This window comes from Cygnus olor, chromosome 5, assembly GCF_009769625.2.
Source record: "Cygnus olor isolate bCygOlo1 chromosome 5, bCygOlo1.pri.v2, whole genome shotgun sequence".
NCBI classification, from domain to species: domain Eukaryota; kingdom Metazoa; phylum Chordata; class Aves; order Anseriformes; family Anatidae; genus Cygnus; species Cygnus olor.
In genome coordinates this window covers 5,843,086-5,858,866 of record NC_049173.1, presented here as the reverse complement: position 1 = coordinate 5,858,866, position 15,781 = coordinate 5,843,086, and the positions used below count along the sequence as shown (strand labels likewise).

The window sequence follows — 15,781 nt, the reverse complement described above, 5'->3', positions numbered from 1 at the left end:
CACCTCTCTGTCTGCTAAGACAGAAATGTTGCCTCAAACACCACACAAATGGCTCTGCTACATATAGCTGAGCTCTCCTGGGTACTCCACAAGAAAATATTCAGAGAACTTGGCTTCAGCTTCTGTTGTTGTTGCTCCGACCTGGAAATGCTGGCAACTGAGATTTGCTGCCCCGAATCAGGATTTATTCAGATGCAGGCTTTGCTTTTGCTCTGTGGGCAAGGGTGGAGTTAAATCTGCAGTTACTATTCATGGGTCTGAATGAGACGTGTACACACACTATGCCTACATGTATAATTTGGTACCGAAGCCTTCCCATCTCCTCTTGCCTGCTCTGCGCCTGCTCAGTGGGAGGGTTCCTGGTGCTGTCCCCAGGTGTGAGCTCTGCCTCTGTTAGGCCTCCAGAGCATCTCATGGGTGCTGTATCTTGCCAGAGATAGAAATTTCCCAGTCTTCAGTGATTCCCCATTGGTATTCTCCCCTCCTCAGGAACAGACCCTAAGAAATGTAGAGAGTTCATCTCTGTTAGCCAATTGATCCCACTGAAGTGCAATGAGATTTGAAAAATTAAATCAAGGGAGAAGATTCTGCCACACACTTTGGTTTTATGGGTTTTGTTTTCTTTTCTTTTTTAACAAGGTTTAACTGTGGTAGTTGGATTCTTCCCAGAAAGGGGAGAATGCATCATGCTCTCAGCCGCATAATCCTGTGGGATTTTGCTTTCGCTGACAGAGCTGAAGAATCCGTAAAATGCTGAGGTAACCCCCGTGCATCCTTTTAGCGCATTTCTAAATGAGAATAGGAAGGAAAGGGATGTAAATATTTACTAGAACTGTGGATTGGACAGCACCCAGGGATACACGTTTGGATAACCTGCATTGCAAGAGAAGTCAGGGGAGCAGCAGGTGACTTTGAAAGGCTGTTGTGCTAGGCACGTTTGTTAGCACACACAAATTGCTCCCTGACTTCACAAGGAAATAGCAACCTCTGCAGTTATTGTTTTCAGACCTTATTTCAGTTGTAGTGTCTGGAGGCCCAGTCACGATCAGGACCTTTGTTTGGCCAAGATACGCGCAAACCCTTTTGGCCCATTTCTTGTTGGCAATGTGAGCAGGGGATGTTACTTGCAAACCTTGCACAGAGCTGCCCGGCTGTTTGCTGTGCAGTAATCAGGGCTGCATTTACTCAGCAGGTCCCTCACCAGCCTGACCTGAAGATGCTCAGCTTCTCCTTACGCCTGTACTCAGTTTCAGATACACCTCATGTAGAAGGATGGGGTGGTTTTGGTAGGAGGTGAAGCACAGCCAGCCCTTCAGCTGTACATTAGAGGGATGGAAATACGTAAGGGCTGGCGGACCAAATGGTCTGCTTTAATTATTCATCGTTAGAAGCAGCTATTATTATTTAAGATATACCCTTCTTGGTCTGAAGTAATAACTGCTAGCCTGTTTCTTTCCTCGATTGCTACTGCGTGCCATCCTGCCGCACTCACTTTTGAAGCAGGCCAGGTCAAAGGTCTTCTCTATCAAGTCCAGCTCCAACCCATTGCCACCCCCAGTAACCCCAGCCCTCCTGGAGCACCCCTTAGACCTGTTCCTTGCAGTAATTCATGAGAGCCAGCCAGTGCTTTGCTCCTCGTGCTGGTCCCAAATGGGTGCTGGGCTTCCCTTGCTGCGTGCCGTCAATTCCCCCTGAGCCTGACTCAGCCGCTGTGTACCCAGGGGAAAAGTTCCCATGGCGGTGCCAGCACGCTCACTGCCATCCCCTTTTCTCTCTGAGAGACACAGGCCTTGTTTACTCTTCTTTTTAATAACACAGATGGGTTTAATAGTTCTCTGCCTTCGCCCCCAGTTCCTTCTCCTTGTCTGTAGCCTTTTTAATGCTTCCTTCTAAGTGATGGCTTTGTCACTTAATCTCATTAAAACTTCTCTTCATTGAACTCCGTGAGCTGCTTATCAGACCGTAAGCCTAATCTCCCATTTGTAATTAATTTGTTCTGTGCCTCCTACAATTTGGCACCGTTAGATAATGGCATCAGTCTCAAGGTCACGGATACGCAGCGCGAGGTAAGCGCCCGTGGCTGCAGCGCTACCTGCCCTGCGAGCCTCTCTCCTCCTGCCTCCTCCCTGTGCCTCCCTGCTTTATTTCATTGACAGCTTTCTCCCCTTCCCCAAGCCAGTTTCTGCTGCATTTTGGCTGCCTCCTGTCCGGCTTGTGCTGTGGTGTGACTCTGCAAATCGATCTCCTGCACTGCCTAGAGGCAAACGCTTTCCTGATATCCTCCGGAATCACCCGCACCGTTTTCCCTCTTGCCTTCCAGTTGGTTCCTGTTTGGTCCAAGAAATTGGGTGCACTGTTCTTCCTTTTCCGAGTTACACATTGTAAAACTGGAAAAGCTTCGTAATTTGATGGCTCTATTTAAAAATATGAACAAGTCCTGGATCCCCAGGTTGGCACAACCTGCTACCACCAGCCTGTTCCTCTTGGTGGGACGCGGAAGGAAGCCAGGCACTAACTGGAGGTGAAAACCAACCCCGTGCTGCTCCCTGCACATTGATCCTTCTGCAACACTAGTACTCGGCACCACCACAAAGTTTGCCTCCAGCTTGTGTATGGAGGAGTTCGTGGGGCCCTGCCCTGGCTGGGTCTGCTGGCTTGAGATGAATTTCAAGGTTAGAAAAGGCAAGAATGATACCTTGGGTGACGTTGCCATTTTCTCATTGGGAATTGCTGATACGGGGTTATCTTGGACCTTTGTGTGTTCTTGAAATAGGGTCAGTCCTGCACGAAGCTAAAGCACTTCATTTTCCCCAACAGATTTATCTTCATCTCATCTATTTCCCTGTTTGGATGTAGAATCTAGCAGATTCAAGTTGGTTTGGTTCATTCTTTCCATTTTGCTGCTTTTCCCCTGAAAATCACCTACTGAACTTAAGTAATAGACCTACCCAGAGCTGTCATTAGATCAGAGGTATCAGTGCTCAATACAGTATTGATTGCAGTATTCACAAATTCAGCGTTCAGGCAGCTCTATGGAACAACTCCGAACCCGTTCAGTTGAGTCTGCAACTATATTTTGTAATTTGTAGTTTTTGTAAGTCTGCTTAATTTATTATTATTATTATTATTATTAGGTTTGCTATTCAAGAAAGAAAAAAACAACTGGTGGGAAATTCTGCTGCCTCTAGGGAGAAGGCAGACTGCCATAAAATGGATATATTTTTGGCAGGGGGGAGTTAATGCGGGAAGGACATTTTGCATTTGTTCCTGTAATGGCTGCACATGTATCAGCGCCGCTGCTTTGCTGGGAGCCGGCAAGGTGCCCGGGCAAATCCAGCTCCATTGCTCGAGAGGGCGCAGCATTTTGGGCAGGAGGCAGCTCTTACCCGAGGAGGTGCGGTAATTGCTCCCAGTGCAAAGTGCCTGGCTCAGCAGCATGATGCAGCGTGCTCACGGGCTGTTCGGAATGGCGTGTTTGAATGAAGTTACACCTCAAGATGCTAGTTAAGGGCAGGAAAACTTTGTGTTTGTGGTTACAGTCACGTATAGTCACGTTGTTGCACGGAGGGGCTGTGGGTGCCCCATCCTTGGAGGTGTTCAAGGCCAGGCTGGATGGGGCTTTGGGCAACCTGATCTAGTGGGTGGCATCCCTGTCCATGGCAGGGGTTTGGAACTGGATGATCTTTAAGGTCCGTTCCAACCCAAGCCATAATTCTATGATTTTATGATACATTTCTGCTTGAGGGTCACATCGATAAGACTGAGTGACTTGAGGAGACTCACTCCTGAGGTCTGAACCAGGTTTGGATCAGCAGATAAACCGTGTTTCCTAAACCACGCTTATTTCCCAGACCATCCTCGTTTCGATCTCTCTCTGCAATACAGTCCTTCAAACCATACCGAAAACATCTTTTTAATCCATTTACATAACTCCCTTTGTGTGCTGCGCTGCCATTCTCTGTGCTCACACAATCATTACACCGATGCGATCAACGAAAGACCACAAATCATTTTATTCGCCGCATTCTCCATTTCCTCTGAGAATGAGCCAAAGTTCGGTCTCATGCAGCTGCAATGTGCTTGGACCCCAAAAGGACCATTGTAGCACTGACTATCAGCTATCTGAAGGGCCTTTTTTTAAAATTTTGATTTTGTTTTATTTTTAATGATCCGTTTGTCTCTTCAGGCTCGGGAGCAGGCGGTGAACTAGCTGCGATTTGCAGCCGCAGGCTGCCCGCTCCATCCTCTGCTTCCATGGAAACACGTGTTGGATGAGGCGAAATCAGGCACAGGCTTAGAGCAGATGATTTCCAAAATAGTTGCTTTTCCTTGCAAGGAGTCATGCACCTCCTGTTTGTGCAAAAATTTGGATGAGGAGGAAACCTGGTTAAAGGGACAACTTTCCGAGGTGCCTGGCTGCTGTTGCCGCAGGGCTGGGAGCATCCTCCCCGAGCACGTGAATGCGCCCCTTTGCTGCTCAGGACCCAATGCATGAGGGGTTTGGAGCTGCTGTCCTTATGGCCAGGGCATTTGGGGTTGGGAGGGTTCAGCTTTAATGTAATCCCTTCGCTTTTCCTTCATCTCCTCCCTGGGGAGGTGGAAATCATCCTCTGCTCTGCACTTCGGCACCCTGAAGCTACCCAATTTGCTCCCTGCATCCCCTGGGCAGCCTCTCCCCTCACGGTGAAAAACAGATTATTTGCGGTTTGAGGGCAAAACAAGGGAGGGCTGGGGAAAGGGCGGGGGTTTACACAAGCCTGCATGGCACAGTCTGTGCTCCAGACAGCTTTTACAGGTGGCTGGTGTGTTTTGCAGGAGAAACGATTCAGAAAAAAATAAGCTTTTGGGAGAAAAAGGGCCTTAAGCTGCAGCTGCCAGGGCTTGGGTAAGTGTGGGCACAGCTCCACGGGGACTGATCCTGCTGTGGGACCCCAGCTCCTGCTGGTCTGCAGGGGCTGAGCCCAAGCCCTGGCAGCAGCACAGCCACCGTCTCCTACTTCACCCCTGCTTGCCAGCGAGGGGGCAAAAACCCTCGGAGAGGCACGGAGGCGAAGGAGGTGCTGAGTGGGACCTATGCGGGGTGTCATTCCTGGATGGAAAAAGCTGTGTTTTATCCTCCATCACATGCAAAGCGTCCAGATTTTGAAGGCTTCCTCTCTCAGTGGCAGCCCAAGGACAAAACAGGGTGGAACATCATCTTCTGAGACTACCCCTACGCCAAGTCCTTCTGGCTGCAGTGGCCGGGAAGCCCATCCTCTTCACCAAGCTCTGTCTCAGGCATCAAGAGGTAAAAATAAATGTTGGTCCACACTACCTGCTGGTTCCGCACTAATCAGAGCCCTTCGTTAGTTATTTTGCTTCAGGGAAATGTGCCAGAAGAGTTTTGACACTTCAGATGTGCAAAGTAATTGCTGCGTTTACTTCCTGGCTAATTGGAAAGCCGAAATAAATTGTGGTGGGATGAGCGGAGGTGCCCGGGGTGGGTGGGGGATCGGGGTTGGGACCTTTCTGCCCTTGTGTGTGGCTTCACCCAGAGCCCAAGGGGTCTGCCACGGCTGGAAGGGCTGGGGTTGTCCTCCTGTGTGGTGGTATGGGCTGGGCATGTCACACACACTCAGCCATGGCCACGTCCATCCTCCCCTCCGTGCAGCCCTGCAAGCAGCAGGTCTCCGTGCATCATGCCTCCCCTTGCTTTCTGCACGCCCTGCTCTGAAATAAGTAGGTCTCGTCTGCAGGTTTGCAACCTGGGGAAAACAAACAAATGCAGAGCAGCGTGGCTATATTTATCTGAAACTCAGAGGCTGTGCTTCGCAGGAAACTTTGATCACGTTGAATGCGAGACAAGCTGGAAAAAAAAATAGAAAAAAAATAAAAAGCAAGTTTTGGAAAAGGTAACAGCTGCTGTTTCCAAAATGAAGTCTCTTGTCTCGTCTCTTCTGGCCCCAGCACCAGACATCCTAGTCTAGGGGGCCATTATCTCCTGGCTTTGTGCTGGGGCTGCTCAGAGGTTGAGGTTTCCAAAGCCCAGAGCCGCGGGTGCTGGCGAGCAGTGGGGCCCAGGACTGGGATGGCATTCAGCAGCAGCTGCCCTTGCCTGTCCTACCTGTGATGGGTGAGGTCCATCCAAAGTGAAATGCACCACTTGGGGTTTGGTTTGTTTGTTTGTTTGTTTGCATATACAAAGATTGTGGTTTTCTTGAATTTATCACGATTCAAAAGTAATGTCATGCCATTATGTTTTCTCTCTGTTTGCAAAAAAAATAAATTAATTTTAAGTATCTGGCATGTGAAATGCAAGAGCCCTAGGATGGGACACAGGGATGTGATGATTTCAGAACCTGGATGTTTTTGTTTGGAGTGAAATATCTGATAAGTTACAAGTATGAAGGGGTATTCGGTGGTACCTGTCTGAACTGGGGAGTTTCAGCAAAGCCTCCCACGCTAAAATGCTTGCAAGGAGTGAAAGACGTGGGGGAAGCAGCTCCTTAAGTCCCCGCAGACCTTTTGCAATGCTCTCCCCATCCTATTTTGCTATTTTCTTTGGAATTACTCAGTTTCTGCAAGAGCTAAACCTGTGGCAAGGAATTCACTATTCGTACAGAAAACACGGTATGTTATTCTTCCACCCTGCACTGTTCACATGCACTGCGCTGGGACAAGGGCTGGTTCTGTACCCTGTATATCCACAGTGCCACTCTGAAATTGCTGCTACTTCTGCCATACCCACACGCTATTCATTATTGAAGCAGAGAGGTTAGATGTCCTGCGATACAAGGGGAGTGTTTTCCCTTTTTCAGTTTTGTCCAGTGAACTTTCCTGCTGCCTATTAATTCACAAAGAACTTCCATCCCACTTATTAATTCACAAGGATGGCAAAATAATTCCATTTTACATATATATTCAAATTCACTCAATACCTCCTATTATATATTCACACTCACCCGGAGTAGAGGGTTATCTTTCCTTTGCAGAAGCAATCAGGAAAATGTGGCGTGTGGTGTTTGAAGACATTGTCGGGCATATCTGAATTCCTTAGCCCTTTTAGCTGGGTTTTCTAAACGGGAAATGGTTTTGCCAATGTATCTTTAATCCTTCGGCCTTGAGAATGGAAAATGAAATTGTCCTCTCTCAGATACTTGACATCAGCATCCAAATCAAGGCTTTCTCATTGTGTGCAGAGAGGGGGAGTGAGGATGCATGTTATTCGAGTACTCAGAGATGGAATCTGTTTTTCAGAGAGAAACCCACTTCCACAAATTCAGTCAATTATTCTGGACTCTGCATTTTATTTTCCTTCTCTATTTCCTCATTTTATATCTCCATGTATAAAATGCCTAGTTTTAGGGATGACTGATGTTAAGTCCCTAATGAGCTGGCTCCAGGTTCTGGATTTGCACTGCATATTTTGCAGATGTGATGCTGGAAGCTTGCTTGACCTTCCTTACGGTACCTTCTGACTGCCCTTCCCCCTGCCCCTTGTGGGGGATGTGTAGGGCAGGGCCAGCCCCCCCCATATTCAAGCCATGGCTGCTTTTCTGTGTAGCTGCTCTTCCAGATGATAGCCTAAAATATCCCACAAAACCAATTTCCCTGCACTTTTCCCCAGCAAACACAACTGAACACTTTCCCGGCACATCGTTTCCCGATGCAATTCTTCTGATTACCCTGGGCTGGCTGTCTTCTGACCTGTTCCCCGCTCCTCAGCCACGTTTTTGACTAACAGCCAAGTCCTGTGCATCCCCCTGGCCTGAGAATGGGCTCGAGCAGCATCCCTCCCTGTGCAGAGAGCATTTTCGTCCCCAGGTGCATCGCAGCCATGGAGCAGGCAGCAACAGGGCTACAGGATAAGCTTTGGTTGTGGCTGCTGCATCCAGCAGCGTGTTCATGGTCTGCTGCTGTTTTCCAGGGAAAGCCAGGGTTGCCGTGACAATTGTGGGATGGTTGAGTGGTGCTTGCATGGCCACAGCATCTGCAGACCTCTGGCACCAGCGCATTTATCCCGCCTGCCCCCACGCAGTGGATGGGGGAAGCGGTGCAGAGGGGTGGGCAGCTGAGGGCCTGTTAAATGACTCCCTTCCCCAAAGAAAATGGCTTTTTTTGGGAATGGGAGCTGAGGTCTGGGGTATGATGCTCTGCACCTTTACCTGCTCACTGGGGTCGGGCTGGCAGGAGGGCTGGTGGGTACAGGAGCCAGCAGAAACGGTGCAAACCACAGCCCGTTCACCAGCACCCCTGGGTGCCTGCGAGGATGCCAGCCTGAACTAGAGGCTTGTGGCACCGCTGCAAAATAAACCTCTGTCTCCCGAGCCTCTGCCCGCAGGCTGTCGGTTTAATTTGCAGTCATGTTTGCACAGTTTGTAGTTGCATTTGCACTTGGACAGCATTGCAGCCCCTGAATCGCCGGGGGACAGCCAGCGAGATGAGGCAGGGGCAGGGGCAGGGCCCCTGGTGGCTTGCGCCAGCAGGCCGGCAGCGCAGGTCGTGCCAGGGGCTGGTGGCATCAGCACTGGGCTGGGGGTGAGGATGGCTGTGCTGTACCCCAGTAGCTCCAGCGTCAGTCCTGGGCACCATTTCATCTGCAAATGGTGGTGGAGAGACCTATGGGATGAGGCAGTTTGGGAGGTAATAATAATAATGTCCTCCCCTCCTCTGCCAGGCATGCTTGGCCAAAGGGGAGGCTCCTCTGTCTCCAGCACTGGGCAGGATTTCACGCCTTCCAAGAGCCATGCAACCCCAATTCATCTTCACCATCTTGCTTAGTCTCCACTGGCCCAAGAACGCCAGCCAGCAACACTTGCCTGCAACTTGTTTACAAAAATGCACGAGGCTGCTTCGCTCGAGCAGCAGATGTTGTGCCAGGTGCTGCAGAAATAAAGCTTTAAAAGCAGATGATGACCCAAATTTAAATAGACCAAGCGGACCCAGAGACCCAGGAGAGAGGATTCCCAAGGTCACGCAGGAAGCCTCTGGCAGACGTGAGGGCTGAACATAGATCTCCCGAGGCCCAGCCAACACTGTGGTCTCAGGACTGTCTTCTCTTTTGTCTTCCAGTCCATTAAGAAGATCAGTTAATGAAATGGAATTAATAATGCCAGCTGCAGCACCAGCAATGCTGTAAGGGAGACAAATTTAGCAGCCTAGACTTAAAAGCATGGACTTGGAGACGGGTAGGCTGCAAGCGGTGCACAAGCCTGCTCTGACGGGGGAATGCAGTGGGTCAGCCAGAGTTTTGGGGTCTCGGCAGCTTTACTGATCACATCTTGAAGAAGGAATGAAGACGTACCAACTGCCTCCCCCAAAGGAGGGAGATGCCCAATTTTAAGGTTCCCAGCACTTGCAAAAAGAAGTCCCACTGGAAAGAATCAAAAGACTTTTCTAGGTCAACGGCAGGAATAGAGCGTTCATTCTTAGGATCGTTCTGGTTCAAAAATAGCATTAAAGAGCTAAGAGAAATCATCCACTGCTGAAAAGCCAGGAGTAAATCACAACTGATTCCTACGTCTTAGATGTGCTGTCACCCGCATTAGTCAGCAAGCTCTGGTGGCACTGCAGGGGTGCCAGCATCCCTGGGATGGTCGGTGAAGAGGATCCGTTCCCAACAGTGGTTCAAAATCCAAAATGGAAAACTGCTTCCTAATAATAGACCCAAATCTCAGGGTTTCCCCCCACATGGCTCTTTCACTAGCATTCAAAGGAAGGCTGCCTTGCTCCCAGGCAGGGAAGCAAGTGCAAAGTGTGTTTCACGTGATTTTTCACCCACTCTTTTGACTTGTGTCACAGGGCTGTTGCCAAATGCCTTACGATAATCTCAGAGTTGGAGCAAAAATGGGCATGAAGAGCAGTCGTGCTGAGCAGAGAGTGAAACAGGCAGCAGAGCAGAAGCTTAGCAACACACCTCAAAACACGCTTCTTGTCCCTGCGAACCACCCAAATATTTTGACTGATGACTTAAAAAACCCTGATAAACCCAGGCACTTCAAGGTATCTCAAAAAAAAAAAAAAATGCAGGGAAGCTGGAACATGATGTGATGTGCTGGAGCACGGCATTTCTTTTGTTACGAGCATTCAGCTCTAGACATACATTTCACCAGTTTGAGACCATATTGTCTTTTTAACAGCTTATTGATTCCTTTGGTGGCCTAAAGAGCTGAGAAAATAAGTAATTCATCACTGTATAATGTCTCCTAAGAGAAACATCAAAGCCCAGGGCAAGAGACACAAGGACAAAGCTGTCCACGTACCACCTAGACTGTGAGTGGTGATGGACCTGGAATAGCCAGCAGCATCTCCCAGCTCCTGACCTTTTCACCTGAGCTGCCTCTGAGCAATTCTGCAGCCCAGAAAATGTGTTGAGCACAAATGAGAGCAAGACAGAAGAGCCAGGATCTGGCCCATCCCTCCGCTATTGACAGCCTCCTCGCCAAAATGTGATTGCTGGCTGCCCTTGGCTTGGAGCACTCCGGCAAAAATTCCCCATTGCTCTTTAGAGCTTTGAGGTATAATAATGGGACTTTTAAAATAGCATCCTCTCTATATTTGTTGCAAATGCTGAGAACAAATTGTCTAGGAAAAAAACAAACCAAAAAACAACAGAGAGCTCCCTTAATGCTCTTGTTCCCCTAAGCATCGGGATCTTCCTGCACCGCGCTGCAGCTCCGGCACTGCCCTCAATGTGTCCCGCAATGTGCTGACGTGGAGTGATGCAGAGCTCTGCTCTGAAAAGCATCGTCAGTCCGAAGTGTCTTCAAAGTCACTGCACTTCGAGCAGAACCGGTGACAATTTTAGCTCTATCTTTGATTTTGTTATTGTAAAATATTCTTTGAAATCGGTGCTGATTTCCACCCCAGTCCTCCAGCAGGGTTGTTAAGGGACAGCCCTGGAGGTTAAGGCTGTGTCTGATCCTTCTCGTGGTAGAACACAGTGGGGGCTTCTGAGCTCTCATGAATTATGTTGATTCAACTATATTTACCAAAAAAGCCATAAATGTTGCTAACTCTGACCTCATCAGAGCTCATCAGCTGGGTGCAGGCAGGCTTGGTCATCATGAAAATGGAAGGACCTCCAGAGAAGAGCAAGGTAGGGCTGGAGAACCAGGTCTGACACAGGGCTTGCCGTGTCCCCATCCACGTGGCAGGGTGCCCGTGCCCCTTGCTGAGCTGCAGCCTGCACCTTGTCCAGCACTCCCTGGTGGGGCTGGAGGGATGGAAAGAGATGAGGCAGATGGCTGTCCCCTACGCATGAAGTACTTGAGGTTTCTCTCAGTGTGAGGTTACGAGGAGCTGAAAGTACACAGGTAACTTCATTTTACTCAGTCCTTCCCCCTAACTTCCGTCATACATGGGTCATTATCTCTAGCAGAGATATGTAACAGGCAAATACTGATGAGCCCACTTGGCTTGCGGCTGTGCCATCAACATTAAACTTCAGGTGACCTCACTAAAACATCTAAAGATCTTGAATCATTCAGTAATGTCCTGCGGCAGAAGGAGGATTGCCATAGACCATGCTCTGAAGGGAGGGAAATTCAACTTAGTGCTTTTAATCCTGCTTCTGCTCATGATGACAGCAAACCTTTTCCTCCATCACTGCACTATCCAGTGGCTCGTGCCAATAGCTCTGACCTGTGCACGTCTTGCCTTATTCAGATCCAGGCAGGCTTGTTTGTGCCTTCCGCTCTGCTCAGTACAGATTTAGTCGGTGGCCCTGGTTTAGCTCTATTGCAAGGAAATAGTTCTAGGAAATAGCTCCTCGGTCTCGTGATGGCCAACTGCTTAGTCCTAATTCTGGCTCACTTCTTACCGAATGCATAATTTAAATTCTCATTATAGAGATGCATTTTTTATCAATTGCCATTTTAGCTCTGGATCCAGCCATTGCTGACTGTGATCCTGTTAAACTTTGTGTGCTAGTCTAGGTAGACGTACATACGGTGTAATGCCAGGCGTTGCCCCTCTCCCTCACCCAGCTCGGCACTGGAAGCTTCCCGGGTAAGTTAGTGTACACCGCAAGATGTTCTTATCCTTTATTTCTAACTTGGTTCATCTCACAGCACTGGTTGGGTTCTGGTTCTGACACGAGTGTGTTCTTGTCACTGTTGATAAAGCAGCGGGTTGTGGTGCCCATGAATTAAAATAGCTCTGGAAGTAGTGTGGGACAGGAACTATGTGGGACAGGAACTACGTGGGCCAGGTCTGAAGAGACATTTTTCCAATGGGAAGCAGGGACTGAAGCAGGAAAACTGAGGGTATGGTTCATTTTGCTAGCCTGGAGAATCACAGAATCATTCAGGTTGGAGAAGACCTCTAAGATCATCTGGTCCAGCCTTTAACCTAGCACTGCCAAGTCCACCACTGACCCATGCTACTAAGTGCTACATCTATACGTTTCTTGAAGACCTCCGGGGATGGTGACTCAACATCTTCCCTGGGCAGCCTATTTCACCACCACACAGCCCTTTCAGTAAAGAAATTTCTCTTAATATCCAACCTAACCCTCCCCCAGCACCATTTGAGGCCATTTCCCGTCATTTTATCACTTGGTGCTTGGGAGAAGAGTCCAATCCCCACCTTACTACAGAATCACAGCCTTCTTTAAGGTAACCTTCTTTGTAGGTAAGCCCTACAACCTCCTTTAAGGTAATTGTAAGGTACAACGAGGTCTCCCGTGAGCCTTTTTTCTCCAAGCTAAACAACCCCAGCTCCCTCAGCCCTCCTCATAAGACTTGTTCTCTAGACCCTTCACCAGCTTCATAGCCCTTCTTTGGACAAGACGGAGGTGGAGACCTGAAGTCTGGGGCAAGGAAAATCTCTACCAACAATGAAGGAAAGGAGAGATCACCACAAGACCGGGGTGTTAAATGTACAAGGACCACTCATCTGTCCAAATGGAATTAATTAGTCTTTCATCCCTGGCTAAGAAATGCAGGTTACAGTGAGATTTTGTGTCTTCTCACTGCAGTGTTGCTGGTGGTCTGTGCACAATAGCCATCAGTTTCATTGAATCATTGTTGGAGATTTGTGGGGTTTTGTTTGTTTGTTTGTTTGTTTAATTATTATTATTTTTTATTTCAGGAACTCCAGGGTTTAGGAATTTTATATGTGTGGTTTTCATATACATTGCTTGTAAATACCTTGTATTGTGGATTGGTGCTGGGGACCCTGTTGTAGGGCAAAAAGCAACAATAGGGATATTTTCTGCTTTTGTGAAGGCTCTAAACCAATCAGACCATGTTGGGAAATCATCCCTTGCCAAGCTGTTTCTTCCTTTTTTAACTAAGCCAGGAAGCCTGCAAAATCAAGACTTGTAATACTGTCTGTAGATTGTTTAATCTTACTACATGCAATGACAATTGAAGCCAGTTCTGCACCGATTAGTTAATTATTTCTCTGTTAGGCGATTTAAGCTGAGTTCAAGTCTTTCTGGGATTTCAGAGATGGTTTTGAAACGCAAGCAATAGCTGCTGCCCTCCATAAACCTAGCAGACCTTCCTAGGTAAAGGTTAGGATCTGACTGTGGTCAATTGATCCTTAAATTCTGGCTTTCTTCTGGGGGATGAGTTACCTGAGGGAGGGATAAGTGACCCGGTAGTGCCAGCTGGGGAGGTCTCTGTTAACTGAAGCATTAAAAATCTTCTGGCTTGGGAGCCAAAAACACAGAGATGTTCAAAATTGGTTCCCCATGCTAATGTGTATGGGACCCACTGTCTCTGTGCTGCTGCCCACTTCCATATTAAAGACATAAAGTCAATATAATATGGCTAAAATAAAAAATATGTAATAAGTTAGCATGATCTGAAAGATTAAATATGGCCTGTGAGCTGAGAGGGCTCCAGTGGGATCGTGCTGCTGATGGGGACCAGACCAAAGCTGATACCTTGTACCTTGGATCACTCTTCAGTGAAATGGGGCAACTTTGGGGAGTTTTTTTGTGATTAGTAAAAGCTGGCAGAAATCTGAAAAGGCAAACAAGCTGGGTGAACGTAAAGCATTTCTTTTCCCAGTTTTTGCCATGTACCGTGTGGCCATGGCTTACCTGTGACATCCCCGTGAGGCTGCTTTTTAGTTTGCTGACAGGGAAACTGAGGCAGGGCCAGCATCTTCCCTGAGGCAGGAGTGCCAGGGCTCGTGTTAAAATTCAGCCAGCAGTGTGCTGAATTACTACAGAGTACTTTTTCATGAATTGTCCCATAAACCTGCTGTCTCACACCTCGAATCCTGGTGAATGCAGCATTTTGGGCAGCGTTTGCAGCCCGCGCGTCCCAGCCCAGGAGCAGCCTGCTTTGTGCAGCATCCCACCGTGGCAGGGCTCGGTGCATGGGGTGTGGGTACTCTGCTATTTCCTGCTGTTTCTGGAATAGTTTTGGAAAAAAAAAAATAGCAAAATGGGGGTTGCTTTGATGGGATCAGGTCCTGCTCTTGGTTTTCTCCTGCCTGCTCCAAGACCTCACCCAGCCAGGCAGAGGAGAGGGGGCACCACCACTTGGGGGTGGACGGCGAAATTTGGCCCTCCCCAAAAAAATGAAGAAAACACCAGATTTCATCACTCCCAAGAAATTTCTGGAACATGAATAGTCACAACCGTGCAGCCGTATAGGAAACGGTGCCCCCCCCCGCCTCCACCCACACCGAATTTGTTTTTATTTCTCTGCCGTCAGGTTGCCTTAACCATTTCGATGGCTCGGGAGGCTAAGCCGCCGAGCCAGCGCAAGCTTTTGATTTGAAAGGGGACCGCATCCCCTTTTTCAAAGGAGCCTGCTCCCTAGGGCAACCACATCACACCGCTGATTTGCTGCAGTGGAGACCGCAGCGCGTACAATATGCCCTCCCCCCTCCGCCTGTGCTGCTTACAGCATCAGTCCGGAGCCGAGCGGGGAGACGGGAGCGATACCCGCTAACCCAACCCATGCTCGGGAATGCCTGACTGCTAACAACGCAGTGCCTCCGACCGCAGGACCGGCCCTTTCCCAGCCCTCCGAGATGCAAGCCAGCGCCGACTCCACCAAGATGGACTGTCTTTGGAGCAACTGGAAATGTCAGGGTATTATATCTGTTCGAGTGTTGCATGCTAGAAGGACTGCATGTCAGAGGAGGCAAAGGCAGGATCCATCCATTTTTTGCATTGTTCACCTGTGGGCCTTTGCATGCTGTTTTATCTCCCTTCCCGCGAAGCTTTTATTTGGGGGTAATTTAAGAAGGAAAGGAAGAAAAAGCCCTTAATTGTGTTGTTTGAATGTATTTCTCCCATCTCCAGCTGTCTCGCCCTGAAAGCATCCAGGATACAGGACCTTCCTTCCCACCTCACAGCTCATTTCCCAAGCATCCGCCCTTGCCGTTAGCGGTGTCATTCCTCACCCCGGAGTCTCTGGCAGGATTTTCAGACCTTTTGGGCTTTAGGAGAGCCGGGCGATGGTGAATTGGTGCCGGCTGGGGCTCGCGAGGGTTCGAGGCGGTTGCGTTGGGCGCCTCGGTGCCTCCTGCCCACGGACACACCCATGGCCAGGGCTTAGCCTAGCGTCGACACAAAGAAAACGCAGCCCCGGCGAGACGTGCGATAGCACCGTGGCATTGCCACCCACCTCGTAATTTGCTGTAGAGTTGCTTTGGGAGAAAAAAAAAAAAGAAAAAAAAAAAGCCTTTATTGTGCTTTGGAGCACTCTGCTGAGCCCCCTTTGGGGGTAAAAATATTGTGATGGTGTGGTCTGCTGCCGCGTAGGCGAGGGGAACAATAGCATCTCCCTTTTGGGCTTATTTTCAGCTTATTTGGAGCAGGTCAGTGGCTGCG

General features: G+C 48.9%; 1 protein-coding gene across 4 annotated transcripts in view; it reads left to right on the top strand.

The window, feature by feature from the left end:
* RTN1 (reticulon 1) overlaps nucleotides 1-15,781 on the top strand; it is a 107,485-nt gene that overhangs the window by 76,836 nt on the left and 14,868 nt on the right. Inside the window, exon 1 of one of the 4 annotated variants that reach the window (XM_040559936.1) lies at nucleotides 14,680-15,037. The exons of the other annotated variants lie outside the window; for them this stretch is intronic. Within the exon in view, the coding sequence (XP_040415870.1) occupies nucleotides 14,977-15,037 (61 nt within the window). The 5' untranslated portion in view covers nucleotides 14,680-14,976. Of the gene's footprint in view, nucleotides 1-14,679; nucleotides 15,038-15,781 lie in introns of those variants that run through there. 4 annotated transcript variants of the gene reach the window in all.